General features: G+C 55.2%; 1 protein-coding gene across 2 annotated transcripts; it reads right to left on the reverse strand.

Annotated features, from left to right (window-relative positions):
- Window positions 1-4,109: 4,109 nt before the first annotated feature.
- CARHSP1 (calcium regulated heat stable protein 1) lies at window positions 4,110-18,363 on the reverse strand. Of its 2 annotated transcripts, none has more exons than XM_023225703.1 (4): window positions 18,266-18,363; window positions 8,269-8,433; window positions 7,436-7,558; window positions 4,110-4,515 (listed from the first exon to the last, which is right to left on the reverse strand). In XM_023225703.1, the coding sequence occupies exons 2-4, from the start codon at window positions 8,424-8,426 to the stop codon at window positions 4,353-4,355; spliced, it is 444 nt and encodes a 147-aa protein (XP_023081471.1). In that variant the 5' UTR covers window positions 8,427-8,433; window positions 18,266-18,363; the 3' UTR covers window positions 4,110-4,352. The 2 variants fall into 2 exon arrangements, with proteins under 2 accessions (XP_023081471.1, XP_023081472.1); XM_023225704.1 differs by lacking the exon at window positions 18,266-18,363 and adding an exon at window positions 17,341-17,687.
- Window positions 18,364-22,091: the final 3,728 nt, after the last annotated feature.

Raw genomic sequence — 22,091 nt, forward strand, 5'->3', positions numbered from 1 at the left:
CAGGCTGGAGTGCAGTGGCGCAATCTCAGCTTGCTGCAACTTCTGCCTCCAAGTTCAAGCGATTCTCCTGCCTCAGCCTCCCAAGTAGCAGGGATTACAGGTGTGCGCCACCACACCCAGCTAATCTTTGTATTTTTAGTAGAGATGGAGTTTCACTACGTTGCCTAGGCTGGTCTCGAACTCCTGACCTCAAGTGATCTGTCCACCTCGGCCTCCCAAAGTGCTGGGATTACAGGCATGAGCCACCACGCCCAGCCCCCACCTTCAGCTTTTGCTGAACCCGTCCTTGTGCCACCCATGTAGTACTCCGTATAGTAAGTCAGCAAATCTCATTGTTTTGAGCTAAGTGCCTACGTTAGCCTCTGCCTAAACAGGTTTGATGGGCTGATTTTTCTCCAATATGCTTTGGAAATCATTGTATAATACTGAAAAGAAAAATGCCCATCTCTGCACCACCCAAAATCACTGCCTCCCTTGGGAGACACCAGCCAGAGCAAATTCCCAGCAGAGCATAACAACCCTGTAGAGTGGCCCCTGCTCACCACTGCTCTCCTGCAAACCAAGAACAGAAGTTCTCACACCTGCCCGCCTTCTGCCCTCACTCCCACTGCTCCAACAGCAAACAAACCCTTCCTCCCCCGCTATGGACCCTGAAAAGCTATATCCATCCTAGGACTCTCATACCAGCCCCAGGCCCTCAAGCCTCACCTGCTTCCAGCCCCTGACTTCATGCCTGAAGAACAGCCAACTTTTTTTTTTTTTTTTTTTTTTTTGAGACTGGGTGTCACTGTCACCCAGGTTGGAGTGCCATGGTGCAATCATAGCTCACTGCAGCCTCAAATTCCTGGGCTCCAGCAATCCTCCCACCTCAGCCTCCAGAGTAACTGGGACCAAGGCTCATGCCACCATGCCCAGCTAATTGTATTTTTTTTTTTTTTTTTTTTGGTAAGACCAGGTTTCACCATGATGCCCAGGCTGGTCTCAAACTCAGCTCAAGCCATCCACCTGCCTCGGCCTCTCAGAATGCTGGGATTACAGGTGTGAGCCACTGTGCCCAGCCTAGCAAACGTTCATCAAATGTCTATAGCAGTGGCCGGGTGCTGTGGCTCACACCTGTAGTCCCAGCACTGCGGGAGGCTGAGGCAGGAGGATGGTCTGAGTACAGGAGTTCGAGACCAACTTGGACGATGTAGCAAGATGCTCTCTACAAAAAATTTAAAAATTAGCCAGGCATGGTGGCATATGCCTATAGTCCCAGCTACTGAGGAGGCTGAAGGAGGATCACTTGAGCCCACGAGGTTAAGGCTGCAGGGCAGCCTTGTCTCAAAAACAAAAAACACCTCTATAGCAGCAATGAGCCAGGGACTGTGGACAGTGCACCCCGAGGCCAGTCCCCTCTTCCCACAGGTATATCATGGGAGTAAGATGTAACTCACACAACATCCTAAAAGCTTCAACAGGGCACTGGACAGCTGCTGACCAAGTTACTGGCATTTTCTGTTGCCAGGAAGCTGCATTCTCCTTCCTGCTAAGCTTTCTCATGCTAGAGAATGATGACTCAAGAAAAACAGATGATCCCATCTTCTTCTTCACCACCCCCTAAAAAAACAGACTGCCAAGTGGAATGTGTCAGCCTCACCTGGGGGAGACACCCTCACCTGACGACTTAAAAGGAAAAACCTGGTAAGCCAGCCGCCACACAAACACGCGCACTGCCTTACACAAAACAAAACTTCATTAGGAGAAAGACGGCTGATGGCAGGCAAGATCTGGATTCAGGAATCCTCAGTTCTAGCTATTCCTTGGTCAGCAACAACCTCTGTCCCTCCCAGAGCCTCCAGGAGTTTCCCCTTCTGTAAACTGGTATCGCATCCCTTCCAGCTGTGACATCCTGCAGTTCTAGAATACCCGCTGATTGAAAGAGCTGTGGCCAAACATGAAGGACAGAGCAAGAGCCGTTGACAAAGGATTCTGCCAAGACAGAATCCAAAGGTTACCCCTGAATAGCAGAACGCAATCCCCCAGCTCACTGCCGGCCACAGCCTGCCAGAGCGCCAGCACACAGGGTCACAGCAATGCCACCCACGCCAAGACGAGGACACAAAGAGAGGCTTGGGGCAGCAAAGGAGCCCTCTCGGGTCTTGGCTTTGGAAGTGTGGACTGCACCAGCAGATGGGCCCTTGGGCAGCCACCAGGGAACAATTCAAGGTTGGAGAGAAAAAGGCCACCTTTGACCCAGCAGAAGGCAAAGGCGGGAGAGGAGGGTGAGGACAAGGAGCATCGCAGGCGAGGAAACACTGGCCAGGACCTCACTGCGGCGGGAACTGCCTTTTTCTCCACACGCTCGCGATCAACACGTCTATTTGCCTATTTTAAAACAACTCCCTTCCACCCCCTTTCAAAGGCAGCAGTTCTTAGGCTGAAATGACAAACTCATCAGAGTTGAGAAGTACCCGATGAAGCTATTTGTGCTGCCAGCATCAAACGACCTCTTTTCTGGACGCTGTCTGCCCAAAAGCCAGTTTCCAAAAGTTTGCTTCCCTGCGTTGACGACTGGGTTCTTAACTACCTATAGGCCATAAATTTCAAAACATAATGCCCAGCTATTTCTACTTTTAAATCATGACTAAAGCCAAACCAAAACCGCAGCAAAGATAATCTAAGGATTTGTTTACCGGAAATACCTACAGAAAAGTTTGCAGGCCGGGCGCGATGGCTCACACCTGTAATCTCAGCATTTTGAGAGGCCAAGATGGGCACATCACCTGAGGTCAGGGGTTCGAGACCATCCCGCCCAACATGAGGAAACCCGGTCTCTACTAAAAATACAAACATTAACCGGGTGTGGTGGTACATGCCTGTAATCCCAGCTACTCAGGAGGCTGAGGCAGAATTGCTGGAACCCTGGAGGCAGAGGTTGCAGTGAGCCGAGATCGGGCCACCTCACTCCAGCCTGGGCAACAGAGCAAGACTCTGTCTCCCACCCCGCAGAAAGAAAAAGCTTGCAATGTCAGCAGCAAGGTGCAAACAGAGCCGGCTCTGGGTGAAAACTTTAGTTACGAAAAATAGGAAAAAAAAATCCCTAAGCATTTCTTAACACTAGTTTTAAAGAAAACCCCCTTCCAAAGGTATGTTTCTCCTTCAACTTTCTTGACTTTGCCAGGCTGTCAGGACGCAAGCTACCCACTCTTTTCTGGATGGATCGGGACAAAGTTTTTTTTTTTTTTTTGAGACGGAGTCTCGCTCTGTCGCCCAGGCTGGAGTGTGCAGTGGCCAGATCTCAGCTCACTGCAAGCTCCGCCTCCCGGGTTCACGCCATTCTCCTGCCTCAGCCTCCCGAGTAGCTGGGACTACAGGCGCCCGCCACCTCGCCCGGCTAGTTTTTTTTTGTATTTTTAGTAGAGACGGGGTTTCACCGTATTAGCCAGGATGGTCTCGATCTCCTGACCTCGTGATCCACCCGTCTCGGCCTCCCAAAGTGCTGGGATTACAGGCTTGAGCCACCGCGCCCGGCCTTGGGACAAAGTTTTTAAACAAAGACCCTGCCCTCTCCACAAGACCTTCCCGCCACCCCCACCCTGCCGCCATAAGGACAGGGGCTGTGAAATGGCTGTTGAGTGATGGTCGCACGACCGGACGGCAGATGAAAAGGTCAGGCTGTAAGGGGGTTCAGCCTCTCAGGACCAGCCTGCTGTGCCCAGGGGTGGCAGTGCTGGGATAAACTGTCTTCCCCAGACAGGCAGCTATGCCGCCTCCCACTGCAAAGGCACCACAAGGCAAAACCCGTCCAATCCAAAGACCACCCCCCCCGTTTCCCCCCCGCTTTAAGCCAGCTCCCCTAGAACCAACCAAGCCAAGAATTAGAAAACTGCTTTGCCCAGGCCCAAGGAGAGGTGCAAGGGGCAGTTAGGCGGAAATTTGCCTTGGGCAAGTCACGCAAGGTCCATGTCAGCTGCCAGTGGGCCAGATCCGGGAATGTGGAGCCTCTAGCTCCAGGAGGAAGAGGGTCTGTGGGTTGAGCCCATGTCTGAGCAGCTGGAGAAATACCACCCTTGATCCACTCCCTGGGCTGGGGATGGAATCTCCACTCAGCCACCAGTGGGCACCTCTCCTTTTTAAATGCTTTTAATGCTCTTCAGATGGTGAGAGGTTGTTGTGATGGTCAGAGGCTGTGCTGGTGGCCGGAACACCCCACACCTGCCTCCAACACCCCTTCCTCCAGGACATACTTGAAAGGGACCATGCCCCTCCGAAGCCCCGTCTCGTATGGAAGAATGTCACCTCGAGTGTCTGCCGCCTCCTCCCCGCAAAGTCTCCCACAAGCACAGGAGAAGGGGTGCTTCCAGCATCTCCTAGGAGCTGACGACGTGTCCGGACCAGGTCTCATGCTTGGTGCCTGGTGCCAGGTGGGTGATAACAACCTCCACAGCCTGCAGCTTCTCATTCTTGGGCGGGATGGAGCACATCTTATAGGTGACCTCGTCGCCTTCCACTGGGACATACTCCCCTTCCACACTACAGGGGCACAAATAAAGCAGTCAGTGCTCACACCGGGACAAGGCTCCCTTTCCCAAGATGCCACACCCAAGACACCAGCACCCTTCTGGTCATAGGGCCACCAACGTGGGCACCATCTGACCAACCACCAGGAACCTCTTTCCAGGGAACTGACCCTCCACCAGAGGGAGCTGCCACACTGCCCCCAGCCTCTGTCCTAGCCAAGGAGGCCCTGGTCCAATCGGCTCCTTCCCTGGGACTTTTGATGTTGGAACTGAAAGAGCTCAGCCACCCGTGGGTGCTCACATGGTGACATGAAACGTGGGAGAGAGACTGGGCTTGCGGATGAAGAGTAAAGACGGCCAGTCCAAGCCAGAGAGAAACGAGGCCATTGTGGAGTAAGATCGGAGTTGAGGGGTGGCCTGGCCAGGGCTTTTCTGAGGTCCTCAGCATAGCAGCCCTTGGTTCCAGGAGTCTCAGAAACCACATTGTGTCTTTGTTCTCAATTTTCCAAGTTTCCCAGTAAGCCTTATTTATTTATTTATTTTTTTTTTTTTTGAGAGAGTCTCGTTCTGTCACCCAAGCTAGAATGCAGTGGTGTGATTTCGGCTCACTGCAGCCACCTCCCGAGTTTAAGTGATTCTCCTGCCTCAGCCAAGTATCTGGGACTATCGGCATGTGCCACCACACCCAACTAATTTTTGTATTTTTAGTAAAGTCGGGGTTTCACCATGTTAGCCACGCTGGTCTCGAACTCCTGACCTTAAGTGATCCACCCGCCTCAGCCTCCCAAAGTGCTGGGATTACAAGCGTGAGCTGCCACGCCCAGCCTCCAGTGAGCCTTCAAGAAGGTCCCTTTGGTGCTTGAAGCTAGTTCCTGGAGGGGCCTCTCCCTGTGACCACCCCCAGGAAGTTTCCCTTTTTTTTTTTTTTTTTTTTTTTTGAGATGGAGTGTCATTCAGGCTGGAGTGCAGTGGCATGAGGTCGGTTCACTGCAACCTCTGCCTCCCAGGTTCAAGCGATTCTCCTGCCTCACCCTCCGGAGTAGATGGGACTACAGGTACACGCCACCACGCCCAGCTAATTTTTGTATTTTTAGTAGAGACAGGGTTTCACCATGTTGGCCATGCTGGTCTCGAACACCTGACCTCAGGTGATCTGCCCACCTTGGCCTCCCAAAGTGCTGGGATTACAGGTGTGAGCCACAGCACCTAGCCCAGTTTCCTTACTTTCTAGGGGACATAAGTCACCCTCTCACATGAGACTGGCACCTTGATGTCCCCTTGATGAGACCCCCCAAGAGGAAAACCCCCTTCATACGCTAAATGCCAGGGCCAGCCAGCTCCCCTATTAACTGGTTTGTTTTGACTGGAGAATCGTATGGTGAAGAGTGTTTCCCTCTTTGGTTTGGTCACCAGGGAGCTCAGAAATAAATCTGCAGCCCACTTCTAGCAGCAGAACCAGACATCACAGTATTTCATCTTCCTTTTCCCATCTTTCTAAGTATTTCTTTGCCCCAGCCTCTATGTTTTCCTTACTGATTCAAAATCCTTTCTGGGACAAGGCAGTATGAAAATACATTTACACAGCCATGTGTGTGTTCATCTGTGAAATGCGTCGCCTTGGCCTTTTTCTCCTGCCTGCCGATCTGATATGTAAGCATGGGGCAGAGAGTGGGCCCCATTGCAGTTGGCCCCTCTTTTCAGAAATGTGGTTTCTGTGTTTGTGGGTGTGCTGTGCGGAGTAGGACTCTGTCTGCCCCTGCCTGAAGTAAAAGACTTGGGGGTGCTTAGGCCACAGGTAGGAAGGGGGTACAGATCGAGGGTCTTCGCCTGTCTAAAGGCTGCCCAGAGGATCGGAGGTGAAGCATGGGGGCGCTGGGTGCCTTCCAGTCCAGCCCTAGGATGTGTGCGCCCCACCCCAGGTTCCCCAAGGGCTTCAAGACACTCAGGAAGGAAGGACGTCAGTGAGCATGCGGCAGGAGAAAGGGGTCCGCCCCAAACTTCCTTCCTGGAGCCAAGGGGCAGGACAGCCCCCAGCCTCACCAGTCCACCTCCCGCAAAGGAGGGCAGGAAGCCGGCCTGGTCCGCAGGCTAAACAGGGCTCCCCAGCCTCACAGGCTATCCTTCCCTACTGGCCAGATACAATGGGCACTCGGACTCACCCTAGCAGTCCTTGCTGCTCTCACACACACACACACACACACACACACACCATACACGCACACATGCACCATGCACAGCTGCCACCACCCTGTCTCCCACAAGCATAGCCGGCCACCCCCAAATCCATTTCCATCACTTTTTGGCTATGTGATCTTAAGCAGGTCTCTGTATTTTTTTCTTTTTTCTTTTTTTTGAGACAGAGTTTCAATCTTGTTGCCCAGGCTGGAGTGCAATGGCGAGATTTCGGCTCACCACAGCCTCTGCCTCCGGGGTTCAAGCGATTCTCCTGCCTTAGCATCCCAAGTAGCTAGGATTACAGGCACCCGCCATCATGCCCGGCTACTTTTTTTTTTTTTTTTGTATTTTTGTAGAGACAGGATTTCACCATGTTGGTCAGGCTGGTCTTGAACTCCTGACCTCAGGTGATCTGCCCACCTCGGCCTCCCAAATTGCGGGGATTACAGGCGTGAGCCACCACGCCTGGCACACACAAAACCTTACACACCCATTCATGAAGACACACCCAGGCACAATCACAGGTACCGTGTCACCCCCAGCCTCACATCCCCTGACATAGCTCTGTACAGTCTCACAACCCCAACCCAACACAACCACAGGAGCACAACTGGAGCACCAGCCAAAGGCAGACTCACACAGGCCCGGCCATTCGTCCTCACGCCCAGCGCCCACCACGGTCACACGCCATCCCCACCTCCACAGGGCCAAGGAAGTGCCTGCCCCAGTCAGGCCGCCCAGACCGGCTGCTCACTCACTCAGAGATGTGCAGGAAGATGTCGGGGCCACCATCAGCTGGGGTAATGAAGCCGTGGCCCTTGGATCGGCAGAAGCATTTGCAGACTCCTTTGTAGACGGGGCCCTGTGAAGCCCGCACCGTCCTGACAGAGAGGGGGAAGTGTGAGGGGCCCCATCAGCGCTCCAGGACAGCCACCAGCTCTCCTGGGCACACGAAGCTCATTCCAGCCCCTGTCCACAGCTGTGCCCCATCAAGCCCTGGCCAGGACCGCCATGTACAGTCACACAGGTTGAGGACTGCACAACTCTGGGGGCCGCTCACATAGACTCTGGTGAAAATGACTCTTTAGATGACCCTGGCAAATTTTCTCGGGCCTGTTTTCCCACCTGGAAAGAGGGAGTTGAACGAAAAGATCACTGAGCATCCCTCCAGAAACTAATGATTAATTATTAATAACAGGAGAATCCTCCACTCACAGGGCCTAAGACCTGCATATGCCAGGCACTGTTGGGTCCTTTGCAGCCCTGGTACTGTGCCCATTTTGCAGCTGCAGAATTCAGTCTTACAGGGACACAGACTCTCACGTGTGGTTAGAGTCCAGTGATTCTGACCCCTGCAATTGCCCACCCATTGCCACTCTCAGCTCCCAACAGGTTCTTCTGGGCTGGGCAGTACCCTGAATTTAGAAGGCGCCTTCCCAGTTTCTCACCATCAGCCCACAGCACAGCCGCAGGTCTGCCTATTTGACAGCCTGGAACGCTGACGCCCAAAAATGGCCAGAGAGACAGTGAATTTCTGGCCTCAAGCAAGAGACCCATCTGAGAAAGTGTCCCCAGCCCACTCCAGACTCACGCTGAGAAGGTCCTTGTCCGGCGAGTGGGCAGTGGACTTGGGACCACGTTGCCCCGCAGAGGGGATGGCGAGCGCTCGCGGGTCCGAGGGGTGTCCAGCAGCCCTACTGAAGCTTGATGGGCGGGGGCCTGTGGTGGTGGGGGAGGCTCAGATGACATGGCTGACCTGGAAGGAGAAGAGGCTCTCAGGGGCTCATGCCTTCAGAGGTAGGAGCCCAGTGCTTACCCCGCATCCAGGTCTGAGAGTCCCGTATCTGAGGCTCATTCCTCTCCATGACCTCAGCACTGCTGTCACGTCACCTGGGAGCATGCCAGCGGGGTCAGGTGCCTCCTCTGGGCTCCTGCAGCGGTCGTGGGCCCCCCTCGATCATAGTTCTTCATGAAAATGCCATATCCTCCCCCATGACCAGGATGGCATCAGTCCCCAATGTGTCCCCAGCACAAGGCAAGGACCCCGGCACACTCGCGACACATAGTGAATATTTGTGGGAGGGAAGGAGGCAGGTCTGGAAGGGGAGCCGAAAACCCAAAGCCAGGGGCCGGGAGCAGGGGTTCACGCCTGCAATCCCATCACTTTGGGAGGCTGAGGCAGGCAGATCACTTGTGGTCAGGAGTTCCAGACTAGCCCGGCCAACATGGCAAAACCCCATCTCTAATACGAATACAAAAATTAGCTGGGCATGGTGGCAGGCACCTGTAATCCCATCTACTTGGAGGCTGAAGCATGAGAATTGCTTGAACCTGGGAGGCGGAGGTTCCAGTGAGCTGAGATTGCACCCCTGCACTGCAGCCTGGGTGACAGAGCAAGACTGTCTCAGAAAAAAAAAAAAAAACCCAAAGCCAAGGAGATTTTAATGCCAACCACCTAGATCCAAACTCAGCCACTCCACAGACCCTCCCTGACGCTGCTGTGAGCCAGACACTACAGGGAGGCAGAGGCAAAAACATGACCCTCTTGCAGTGTCCACCTTCAGGAAACTGCGGAACACGTCGCAGAGAGAGCTCAGGCGCCCCGTCTGCATCCCTGAGCAGCTGTCACAAGCCTGCACCCAGGACAGCGGGGCCTGCTGGGGGAGCCCAAAGGACCCAAACGGAAAGGGAAGATTTCCAAGGCTGCATCCATCTCCATCCAGCTCCATCAGGCCCAGTGCATTTCCATGCAGCCCAAGTCACCGCTGCCGTTATGAAATCAAATTCCTTCCGTGACCCCTAGTATGCACCCATAAACCCGGCTGGAGGGCTGGAGGGCGGGAATTCCTTAACTGCTGCTGTGCTTCTGACAATGTGTCAAGAGCAGGACACTCGCTGTACACAGTGAACACTGAGTACTGAATGCAAAGGCATCGGCTCTAACGTGGCCTCAGCTCAAGGTTCAGAGGGAAGAGTGACACCCTGGGGTAAGTCCTTTCCCCTTTCTGGGCTCAGTTTCCAAATCTGCAAAGTTGGGCAGCTGGGTGGGCATCACTTGGCACCCACGCAGGGCTGGTGATGGGGGTACGAGACGAAGTAGGGAGAAGCCTAACTCAGGAATAACGCCACACAGCCAGGAGGGACAGCAGCAGCTCTGAATAGGTTTGACTCAGGTCCCACCGGGTTTTCAAATTTAGATTTGAAGAATGCGCCGGGCGCCACGGCTCACGCCTGTAATCCCAGCAGTTTGGGAGGCCGAGGCAGGTGGATCACCTGAGGTCAGGAGTTCGAGACCAGCCTGGGCAACATGGAGAAAACCTGTCCCTACTAAAAATACAAAATTAGCCGGGTGTGGTGGCGGGTGCCTGTAATCCCAGCTACTCCACAGGCTGAGGCTGGAGAATTACTTGAACCAGGGAGGTGTGAGTTGCAGGGAGCCAAGATCATGCCATAGCACTCCAGCCAGGATGACAGAGTGAGACTCTGTCTCAAAAACAATAAATAAATTTTTTTTTTGAGAGAGTGTCTCACTGTCACCCAGGCTGGCGTGCAGGGGCATAATCACAGTGCACTCTAGCCTCAACCTCCATACCTGAGTTTTCCTTTTTTTTTTTCTTAATTTATAGAGACAGGGTATTGCTATGTTGCCCATGCTGATCTCAAACTCCTGGGCTCAAGGGATTCTCCCACCTCTTCCTCCCAAAGCGCTAGGACTACAGGCATGAGCCACCACGCCCGGCCTCAACTATCTTCAACATCCCAGGGGGTTGTCTCAAAATCCAGGTTTCCAGCTGCTCGTGGAAAGAACTGAAGCTCTCACAACCCTCAACCTCAGTTTGCCACCCCGGTCCCCTCATTTATAGAAGTCTTCGACCTACATCACCCAGAAATCCCCCCGCACCCCCCGAACCACCTTCAACCACAGCCACCCAAGAACCAGGCCCGATTGCTCAGAGGAAAAGGGCTGCCCCCTCCCTGAGATGTCAAAACTCCTCCCCGACATTGCTCCACCCTCCCGTCCGGCCTCAGTTCTGTGGGCTGGGAAGGAGGTGGCTGGCTGGCTAGCCTTCTGGACGAGGTGGCATCCTACCTCCTGTCCCTTCTCTCAGCTGTAGCCGCGGCCAGGGAGGACCCTGAGTCCAGGGAGCCCCCACCTCAAAAAAAGCCCCAGCTGCTGGCCTAGGGGCCAGGGCCCCCGCATGACCCACCAGCACAGGTCATAGAGTCCCAGAATGTTCCATTCCCAGCTTTTTTTTTTTTTAATTTGAGACAGAGTCCAGCTCTGTCGCCCAGGCTGGAGTGCAACGGCACAATCTCAGCTCACTGCATCCTCTGCCTTCTGGGTTCAAGCCATTCTCCTGTCTCAGCCTCCCAAGTAGCAGGGGTTACAGGTGCCCGCCACCACGCTTGGTTAATGAAGCACAGCTGACTTCTAATCCTACCCCTTGCCTGCTGTGTAGTCTCGGACAGGTTACTTAATCTCTCTAGGCCTCAGTTTCCACATCCGGAAAATGGGAATTATAACAGTCCTGACTTCACACCATCAGGCTGAAGTGAAAACAAAATAATACACACTAACACTAGGCACACTGTCCACCCAGGCTCAGTGAGCAGTAACTGTCAGCTATGACTGTTGTTACAATTGTCATCATAAAGTCACTCAACAGATACATGACCAATACCGAGCCCTGTTCACTGTTCAAGTCCACAGAGACAAAGGGCTGAACCTGAAGCCAGGGACTAAACAGTTAAATAAACATAACCCAGATCATTACAGATCCCAAAAGGGCTGTAAAGAAACAGAAGGGGGGCCGGGCACGGTGGCTCAAGCCTGTAATCCCAGCACTTTGGGAGGCCGAGACGGGTGGATCACGAGGTCAGGAGATCGAGACCATCCTGGCTAATACGGTGAAACCCCGTCTCTACTAAAAAATACAAAAAAAAAAAAAAAAAACTAGCCGGGCGACGAGGCGGGCGCCTGTAGTCCCAGCTACTCGGGAGGCTGAGGCAGGAGAACGGCGTGAACCCGGGAGGCGGAGCTTGCAGTGAGCTGAGATCCGGCCACTGCACTCCAGCCTGGGCGGCAGAGCGAGACTCCGTCTCAAAAAAAAAAAAAGAAACAGAAGGGGATGAGGCAGAAGGGTGGGAGTACACACGCTAATCAGGGTGCCCGCAGGACCCTGAACAGCAAGAAAGGGGTAGCCATTTGAAAAACAGAGGGAGGCTGTTCCAGGTGTGGGGGAACAGCCTGTGCAAAGACCCTAAGGTTGGCAGGGCCTCGGTGGGACTGAGGTCAGTTGGGGACACCATGTGGTAGGTGGGGGAGTAGGAACCGGAGGCAGAAGAGGCGGTGCAAACGGCAGGGCCCGCTCCGGAACCATGCTGCGTCATCATCATCACCACGGTCACCATCGTCATCCTCCTTGCGTCTTCCATTTGTCACACTCATTTGTCTGCACACCCCTAACTATGCCTACTTTCCCCTGGGTGAATGGCACAAATCCAAAATGGGGGACCCCCTTCTTTCTCCACCCCAGCCCCCTCCACACCCCAAGTGCACCCAATCCTTGGGAGATGCCAAGGGAAGCCCATGGCCTGTAGCGGTGAGGAGTCTGCCGGCAGCACAGGGCCCTCTATGTCCCAAGGGCCCAGGACAGGTGCTGGCACAGAGCAGGGTCTCCGGACGGTCCAGGAATGGTCCCAAGGCTGGCTCTTTTTTTTTTCTTTTCCAGATAGGATCTCACTTGGTCACCCAGGCTGGAACGCAGTGGCATGATCATGGTTCACTGAAGCCTGTCAACCTCCTGGGCTCAGGTGATTCACCCACCCCAGCCTCCTGGGCTGCGGGACTACAGCCACGTGTCACACACCCAGCTCATTTTTTCTATTTTCTGTAGAGACAGGGTTTCAGTATGTTGCCCAGGCTGGTCTTGAACTCCTGGGCTCAAGCGATTGGCCCACCTTGGCCTCCCAAAGTGCTGGGACTCCAGGTGTGAGCCACCACACCCGGCTTCCAAGGCTCATTCTTAGCCAGCATTAGGATCCAAAGCCCCAGCTGGCGGCCACTGCACTGCTGTGTGTGCTCAGCACCACGCCCAGCCCAGCAGCAGGTGGCTCCATTCCTGCTCCCCTGATAGGGGAAGAAACTGAGGCACAGGGAGCAGACATGACTAGGGGTAGGGGCGGTGCCACCTGGGAGACCCAGGAGCTTTATCCAGCCTCCCATGGCCCATCTGGGCTGGAGTCCAGCTGGGGTGGCCAGAAGAGGCCTGGCCAAGGGCCACCCACTCCCCAGTAGGCCCAGCAGAGAAGAGTGAATGACCTCAGTGCGGGGGAGGGCCGGGCAAAGTCCAGCTGCAAAGAAAACAGCTGGGGGGTGGCTAGCCAGGCACCCAGAAGCCAGCTCTGACGCTCTGGCCGGCCACTGCTGTGTCCCCTCTACAATACACACATACACAAGGATGGGGGCACACAGCAGCCCCGCCCACCAGCACGGTCCCAGCTTCCAGCCAGCCACTGCTCTCCCAGCAATATCAGGCACGGCCTTGGAGTGTCCCCAGCAGAAGACAGGGCCCGCCCTCTGTGACTAGCCCTCAGCTCCCCACCGCTGGGGGAGGGAGGAAGGCTTCAAACAGACCCGCTGCCCAGGCTGGCTGGAAGCTTCGGGCCAGGCGGAGGATGCGCGTCTGGCCTGCAACAAACTCAGACGAAATGTCACGCCCAAGGTATGTCATGACTGCCGGGCTGCGTGTACATGTGTGCTTCTGTGTGCAACCGTGTGTAGGTGTATGCACATGTGTACGTGTGTTGTGTGTAGGCATGTGTACACATACATGTGCCCACACATGGCTGGGTCTGCATCTTGAGCGCACACACACGTGTATGCATGCACGAACTTGCTGCCGTCTGTATGCACACGTACATGGACCAGGGGAGCCTCACCTCACAGCACACTGGGCGCCTGTGCAGCCATAGGGGACCTTGATGAACACTGCCACTTCCTATTCAATCAACAGATAAAGGAGTGGACAGACCATGACTGCCACCACCACAGCAGTGACCTGGGGCCAGACCGCTTACTACTTACAACACTTCACACAGCTCAGCTCATTCCATTCCCAGGTCACTAATGCGACAACCGAGACACAAAGAGTCCAGTAACTTGCCCAGGGTCGCCTGGCTAATGACCTTGGTGAAATACAGAGTAGGTCAGAGAGCGGAAATGCTAGGGAGAAAAAGCCAGCAGGGTAAGGGGGAGAGGCTGCACCAGGAGGTACCCAGCTGGCCAAGCAACCCCTTCCCCAGTTAGCCCACAGGCTCCGATGAGTGCCCGGCCAAGGGAGGGAGCCCAGGGTGCTGGGGACAGGAAGCCACGCCCAACCTGACAGCCCCAGGGACGGGTGTGTCATCAGGGGGAAGGGGGCCTCGGCCCAAAATAGCCTGGGAATTTTCTGTAGGCTCTGCAGCTCCTCCTAGAAGGTTCTGGAATTCAGCTGGGTACCAAGACTCTGGCTTTCCCAGCCCCTGCTCAGCCTACCCCCATGTCTGGAGACTTATGACCCAATTATGCAGCACCCCTGTAACCTACTCCCCAACTTCCTGCCCTCCTGGCCTGAAAACCCACCACCCACATCAATGGGAGCCAAGCAGCCAGGTGCTTAGTGCAAGGAGGGCTTTAGCAGCGCTATCAGCCATTTACACTCTAGTGAGAGGGAGCTCACGGAAGGAGCCATTCGTTTTTGTTTTTGTGAGACAGAGTCTCCCTCTGTTGCCCAGGATGGAGTGCAGTGGCGCGATCTCAGCTCACTGCAGCCCCCTTACGCCAGGTTCAAGCAGTTCTCCTGCCTTAGCCTCCCGAGTAGCTGCGACTACAGGTGTGCACCACCTCACCCAGCTGATTTTTGTATTTTTAGTAGAGATAGGGTTTCACCATTTTAGCCAAGCTGGTCTCGGACTCCTGACCTCAGGTGATTTACCCGCTTCAGCCTCCCAAAGTGCTGGGATTACAGGCTTGAACCACCGTGCCTGGCCAGAGACTCTATTCTTAATAGCTTCAGCCCCTTTATTGAAGACAGGATGATAGAAGGCGGGGGACAAGAGTTCAGTTCAAGTCAGACACCTCATTCTTGGCAAAGCAAGAACCTCTCCAAGCCTGCTCTACAAAATAAGGGTATCTTGAGCCTTCCAAGCGTTGCTGGCTGGGGAAGGCCACGGTTGGGCATGGTGTTGGGACAGCTTCCAGCCCAGGGACAGTCTACTGCTGGCAGGTGTAGTGGGTGGATAGTGGCCCGCACTATAGGGACAGGGCGGGCTATAGTGCTTTCATACACTCTACAGCCACTGTCTGCAGACTTCCACGTCAGGCCCTGTTGGGGGTTTACAAACATCAAATACATGCATCGAAACATCAACCCAACAGGGGAGGCACTTTTAGCATCCCTGTTTTACAGATGAGGAAACTACGGCACAGAGGTTTAAGCCAGTGATTCTACTTCTTACTTTAGTGCAGTCAGGAGTCTCTGAGGATCTTGTTCAGATGCAGATTGCCACTAAGCAGGTGTGGGGTGGGGCCTCAGAGTCTTCATTTATTTTTTTTGGAGACAGGGTCTTGCTTTGTCACCCAGGCTGGAGTGTGGTGGCGCACTCAGGGCTCACTGCAGCCTCAACCGCCTGGGCTGAAGGGATCCTCCCACCTCAGCCTCCCAAGTAGCTGGGACTACAGGCCTGTGCCACCACATCCAGCTAACTTTAATTTATTGTAGAGACAAGGTCTCACTATGTTGTCCAGGTGGGTATCGCCCTCCCATGCTCAAGCGATCCTCCTACCTCGGCTTCCCGAAGTGCTGGGATTACAAGCTCGAGATTCCTGGCCAAGATTCTGCATTTCTAAGGCACTCCCAGTGAGGCAGTGTCCCCAGCCCAGAGAACACCGCAGTAGTCCTGCTACACTGGTCCATCTCACAGCCCAAGGCTTACCAGTGCAGCAGGTGGAAGCAATTGGGCAGGGATGGAGGTGAGACTAGAAGAATAGCAAAGTTACCTCAGCGCACCTGGGTTCCTTCTTTGTAAACAGACAGAGACACTGAGCCGATCCATCCCAGTCCCCAGCGCAGCTGAGCCCCAACCTGGCAGAACTGCCGGCACGTGGGCCGAGAGGCGGGGCGGGCCAGCTGAGCCCAGATACAAGGGTCCCTGGAAGCCACAGAGGCCGAGAACCAGCCAGCGGTTGACGCAGCAGCGTCAGGCTGGCCTAGCCACATTCCCCTCCATTGTTCCGGGAAGAGCGGGGGTCTAGCGAGGGAGGAGCAGAGTGAGAAGGGGAGGAAGGACAGGAAGGGATGGGGGTTGGAGAGTCCAGGGGGAGGGAAGGCAGGCAAAGGGGAGGGGGCAGCCAGGCCGGAGCCGGTCCTCCGCTGGCTAAGGACCTGAAGCCAGCTGCCACAGAGAAGTGCAAACAGGCGGGTGGGGAAGGTGCAGCCCGGCGCCCACGTCCGCCCGGAGCCCCCTCCCAGGCCCAGCCAAGCTGGGAACAGCTCTTCCGGCCTCAGGAGCCCGAGTGCTAGGAAGAGGCCGGAAACCCGAGGAGTGTACCGGGAACCCAAGGGGGCCTCCAACATTGCCAGTGCCTGTGCCCCCATTAGCACCCCTGAACGGCCTCGACCGGACGGGCGACCCCACCCATCAGGGAGACGGTCACCCCACCGCCACCACCCACCTGGGACCCTGCACCCGCCCCAGCTCTCAGCCTGGACTGCCCCTCGGGGGAAAGCCCAAGCAAGCCCTCCTCAACAAGAACTCTACTCTACACTCCTCCCCCACTCAATTCTTCCATCCTTCCCTCCATTCTCGGGGGGCTTTGGCTCAGACCTGAGATTCAGCCCTGCCTGCTCCCCACTCCCTCAGTGACCCCTGCCAAGCGACTTCACCGCCCCACCCGAGTTTCCTCATCTGTCAAATGGGACAGGAACGGTGCTGCGTCGCAGGGCTCGGACGCTGTGCAGATGCTGCCGCGAAAATGCCAAGCGCACGGCGGGCTCGGTCAACAATAGTTGTGCGGCTGATGGTGGAACTGTCAGGCACGGGCCCATCTGAAATCACCTTCCCGCCCATTCCTGTCCCTGCTGTTGGAACACAAACCAAACGCGCTGGCTTTGCCACTCCGTGAAACAAAGACCGTTCCCCTACCTAGAGCACCCACCGTCAACCACCCTCAACCCCACCCCAGGGCCCCACGCTGGGCCTAGCTCAGCTCATTCAAAGCATCTAGCCCGAGCCGGGGTCTGCGACTCTTTCTTGCGCTGAAGGGACAAGCATCGAGAACCCATGGTCATCACCGAGGCCACCCAGGGAATGCAAAGGGCGGTGGGGTCTCCAAGGAGGACCCCGAGCCCAGAGGAGGGCCAAAGGCCTGAAGGGAGGGAGAACAGAGGCAGAGAGCGGCTGGAGAAGGTAATGGCGGAAGATAACAGGAAGGCCTGCTGAGAAGTCGGGGACTTAGACGACAATGGGACTTCGATAGACGATTTTCAGCGTGGGATTGATCTGAGCTGATTGTTTTTACAAGTTCCCTCTGGCTTCAGAGTGGCAAGCAAATGAGGGGGCAAGACTGGGCACAGAAAGACTGAGAAATATCAAAACAGCAAGTTAAAAAACAGTAGCTTACGTGTCTCCCGGCACGGGGCTAGCCGTCTCCTTTTACTCTCACACACCCTCTTAAGCCAGAAGTCAGAGCCCAGTCTGCAGATGGGGACACTGAGGCTCCGAAAGGCCTCCTATTTGGCAGTGAGATTTCCCCACCTATGAGACTCGAGGCCCTGCCTGGAGCGGGACGTCTCCGCCTCCCCCAGCACACGTATCCACCCTAACCCCAGAAAACCGTAGGGCCGGAGGCTTCCTTTTTAAAAAATCAAAAAAGAACGTTTCACTTCCGGCCTGCAAACCTGGGCCGCCAGCGCAGCCTGCGGAAAAGGGGCCTGTGGGCGCGGATGAAGTTTTTCTCCAGCGCCTAGAGCTCCCCCACCCCCATCCGGGCGCAAACACCCGGGGCGAGCGCGCCCGGCGGCTCCTCCTCCCCCCAGATGCGGCTAATCGCGCGGCGCCAGGACGGCTCCCCACCTCCCCCGCCGGGCCTGGCCGCCGTCCCAACCACGAGCCACAGCTGGCGCGGCCAGGCCCGGCGGGGGGTGGCTCCGCTTCCCTCGTGCGACGCCCCCTGCGCCTCGCCCCACCGCCCCGCGAGTCCCCCCTCCAGGGCTCCCTCCCAAAGGCAAAAGCGGTGGGGAGGGCGGGGAGAGCTTCCCCTGCACGCAGAGAACAGGTGGCCAGGCGGGAAGTGCTCCCAGACGTCCGCCAAGAATCCCTGCCGCTGTTGCCACACCCACCCCTTGCCCTGGGGAGGAGCAACCCGCGTTCCCCACACAGGCCCGGAGAAACCCAGCCGGGAGCCCTCCGCTGCCGAGCTAGAGGACCCTGTAGGAGGGGCGACGATGGGGACACAGAAGGCCGAGGCCCCATCTGCCGCTCCCGGGGAGTCGGGCCAGGGGCGGACCACCTTGACCCTTCTTGGGTCCCCGAGAAGAGCTCCCTACCTCGCTAGCCGTTCTGCTCCGCCAGTCGCTTCGCTCGGACTGGGAGCGCGGAGCCGGAGAGGGGGCGTGGCCCGCGGGGGTGGGACACAGAGCCCCGCCCCCAGGCGCCCCGGCCAATGGGGCTGCAGGAGGGAGTCCAGGACGGAAGGGGTGGGGCGGGCGGGCGCGGCCCGGACAGGACCTTTGTGTCCGCGCCTGGGACTGGCGGGAGAGCAAAGCGCAGACCGCGGGGCGTAGGGGCTGGGGCGGGGCTGGGCTGCACCCACCGGCAGAAAACGCCACTGCAAAGTGGCGGGACTGTGTCCCTGCGCCCGTGCCGTTCCTTCCCCTCACCACGCGCGTCAGGTGCGGCTCCTACCTGCTTTTAGCTCCGGAACTCGTATAAGCCCGGGGCGCGTCACTTTTAGCAGAAAGGAGGAGATAATGGAATGAAAAGAGAGAAAGAAGAAAACAAGCAAAAAGCAGGACGAAAAGGGAAAGAAAAAATACACACATACACACACCAGGAAGACAGGGTTTTATTTTCCCGTTTGGGATTTTGGTTTTGTTCTTTCTTGTTTCATTTCCAGCCTTCCTTGAGTCCTCTGTTTTTGGAGGTAAAAAATGTTACCTCTGTTTTGCAGGAGAGGAAACTGAGGCACAGAGAGGCGACCAGCCCATGGGCACGACCAGTCGAGAGCAGCCCCTGAAAGCGAGCCCAAACCCCAGGACTAGGTTCAGATTGGTATTTGAGGGACGCGGGGAAGGAGAGAGGTCCCCGGAGCTCGCCCGGGACCACAGTGCCCCCGGAGGGCGCGGTGAGGACTGTGCCTGACTCACTCTGCAGCCCCTACTGGGGCCGCTGCGGAAAAGGCCCAGCAGCGAAACCAACTGGTCCATGCCAAGGCAAGGAACCGTCCTAGACGGTTGGTGGGAACAACCGCGCAGCTGCTGTGGAAAGAGCCCGGCGGTTCCTCAAACCACGAACCCTGCAGTCTCCATAAGACCCAGCAACTCCAGTCCTAGGTGTCTGCGCGCCCAAGAGAAATGTAAATGTTTGTCCATAAAAAAATTGACTTGAGGCCGGGCGTGGTGGCTCACGCCTGTAATCCCAGCTCTTTTGGGAGGCCGAGGCGGGCGGATCAGTTGAGCTCAGGAGTTGGAGACCAGCCTGGCCAACATGGCGAAACCCCATGTCTACGAAAAACACAAAAATTAGCCGGGCTTGGTGGTGGGTGCCTGTAATCCCAGTTACTTGGGAGTCTGAGGCAGAAGAATCCCTTGAACCCGGGAGGTGGAGGTTGCAGTGAGCCAGGATCATGCCACTGCACTCCAGCCTGGGCGACAGTGAGTCTCTGTCTCCGGGGGAAAAAAGTTAAAAATAAATAAATAAAAAATTTACTTGTTGGGCTGGGCGTGGTGGCTCATGGCTGTAATCCCAGCACTTTGGGAGACCGAGACAGGAGGATCTCTCAAGCCCAGGAGTTCAAGACCAGCCTGGACAACATAGTAAGCCCCCTTCTCTACAAAAAAAAAAAACAAACAAACAAACAAAAAAAAACGTGTTTTAACTACCAGGAGGAGTAGCACCCACCTGTAGTCCCAGCTACTGGGGAGGCTGACGTGGGAGGATCCCTTGAACCTAGGAGATCGAGACTGCAGTGATTGGTGATTGTACGGCTGCACTCCAGCCTGGGTGACAGAGTAATGTTTATAGCAGTATTACTCATAATAGCCAAAAGGTAGAAACAGCTCAGATGTCCATCGAGTGATGAAAGGATGAACAAAATGTTGTGTATCTATACAGTAGACAACTATTCACTCATTAACAGGAATTAAATCTTGCTACAACATGCTACATGTTGTAGCATGCTACAACACAGAGGAACCTTGAAAACATGCTAAGAGAAAGAAGCCAGACAAGGCCGCATGTTGTGTGATTCCAGCTGTATGAAATGTTCTGAATGGGCAAATCTCTACCGACAGGAAGTAGATGAGGGGTTGCCTGAGGTTGGGGGTGGGGATGGAGGCTAGACTCTTGACACTTAAAAGGTACAAGGGTTTCTTTTTGAGATGATGAAAATGTGCTGAAATTGATGGTGGCGATAGTTGCACAAGTCTGTGAATATACTAAAAATCATTGCATTGTGTGCTTTCTTTTTTTTTTTTTTGAGACGGAGTCACGCTCTGTCACCCAGGCTGGAGTGCTATGGCCGGATTCAGCTCACTGCAAGCTCCGCCTCCCGGGTTTATGCCATTCTCCTGCCTCAGCCTCCCAGGTAGCTGGGACTACAGGCGCCGCCACCTCGCCCGGCTAGTTTTTTGTAGATTTTAGTAGAGACGGGGTTTCACCGTGTTAGCCAGGATGGTCTCGATCTCCTGACCTCGTGATCCACCCATCTCGGCCTCCCAAAGTGCTGGGATTACAGGCTTGAGCCACCGCGCCCGGCCTTGCATTGTGTGCTTTCAATGGGTGAACTGTATGGTGTATGAATTATGACTCAGTTAAGCTGTTTATTAAAAAGTCAAGGCCAGGCACAGTGGCTCATGCCTGTAACTCCAGCACGTTGGGAGGCCGGGGCAGGTGGATCACTTGAGCTTAGGAGTTCACAACCAGCCTGGCCAACATGGTGAAACCCTGTCTCTACTAAAAATACAAAACTTATGCTGGCATGGTGGTGCACACCTGTAATCCCAGCTACTCGGGAGGCTGAAGCACGAAAATCGCTTGAACCTGAGAGGTGGAGGTTGCAGTGAGCTGAGATTGTGCCACTGCAGTCCAGCCTGGGCGACAGAACCAGACTCCATCTCAATAAATAAATAGTCAAACAAGTGGGGACCGTCGGGTGGGGTGGGGGGAGGCCATGACCCGGAGGGGCGCTAAGTGGGAATCTAGGATCTGGTAAACTTCTGTCCCTCAGTCTGCGTACATGGGTGGGTTCACTTTATGAAAATTTATCCACAGCCAGGCGCTGTGGCTCACGCCCATAATCCCAGCTACTTGGGAGCCCAAGACAGGAGGATGACTAGAAGCCTGGAGTTCGAGACAAGGCTGCGCAACATAGCAAGATCCCATCTCTAAAAAAGGAAGAAAGAAAGGGACGGAGGGAGGAGCGAGAGAGAGAGAAAGAAAGAGAAAAGAAAGAAAGAAAAAAGAAGAAAAGAAAGAGGGCCGGGCATAGTGGTTCATGCCTATAATCCCAACACTTTGGGAGTCTGAGGCAGGCACGTCACTTGAGCACAGGTGTCAGAGGTTACAGTGAGCTATGACCATGCCACTGCACTCCTGGGCAACAGAGGGAGGCCCTGTGTGTAAAAACACAAATAAACACGAACTTTGCTTTTTAGGGCAGTTTAGGTTTACAGCAAAATTGAGCAGAAAGGACTGGGCCTAGTGGCTCAAACCTGTAATCCCGGCACTTTGGGAGGATCACCTGAGGTCAGGGGTTTGAGACTAGCCTGGCCAGCATGGTGGAACCCCGTCTACTAAAAATACAAAAACTAGCTGGGCGTGGTGGTGGCGCCTGTAATCCCAGCTACTCGGGAGGCTGAGGCTGGAGAATTGCTTGAACCCAGGAGACAGAGGTTGCAGTGAGCCAAGATCGTGCCACTGCACTCCAGCCTGGGCGCCAGAGTGAGACTTCATCAAAAAAAAAAAAAAAAATTAGCTGGATGTGGTGGCACATGCATCTGGTCCCAACTACTTGGGAGGCTGAGGCAGGAGAATAAATTGAGCTCAGTAGGTTGGGGCTGCAATGAGCCATGATGGTACCACTGCACTCCAGTCTGGCAATAGAGTGAGAGATCCTCTCTCAAAAAAAAAAAAAAAAAAAAAAAAAAAAAAAAA

This window comes from Piliocolobus tephrosceles, chromosome 17 (genome assembly GCF_002776525.5).
Source record: "Piliocolobus tephrosceles isolate RC106 chromosome 17, ASM277652v3, whole genome shotgun sequence".
Lineage (NCBI taxonomy): Eukaryota > Metazoa > Chordata > Mammalia > Primates > Cercopithecidae > Piliocolobus > Piliocolobus tephrosceles.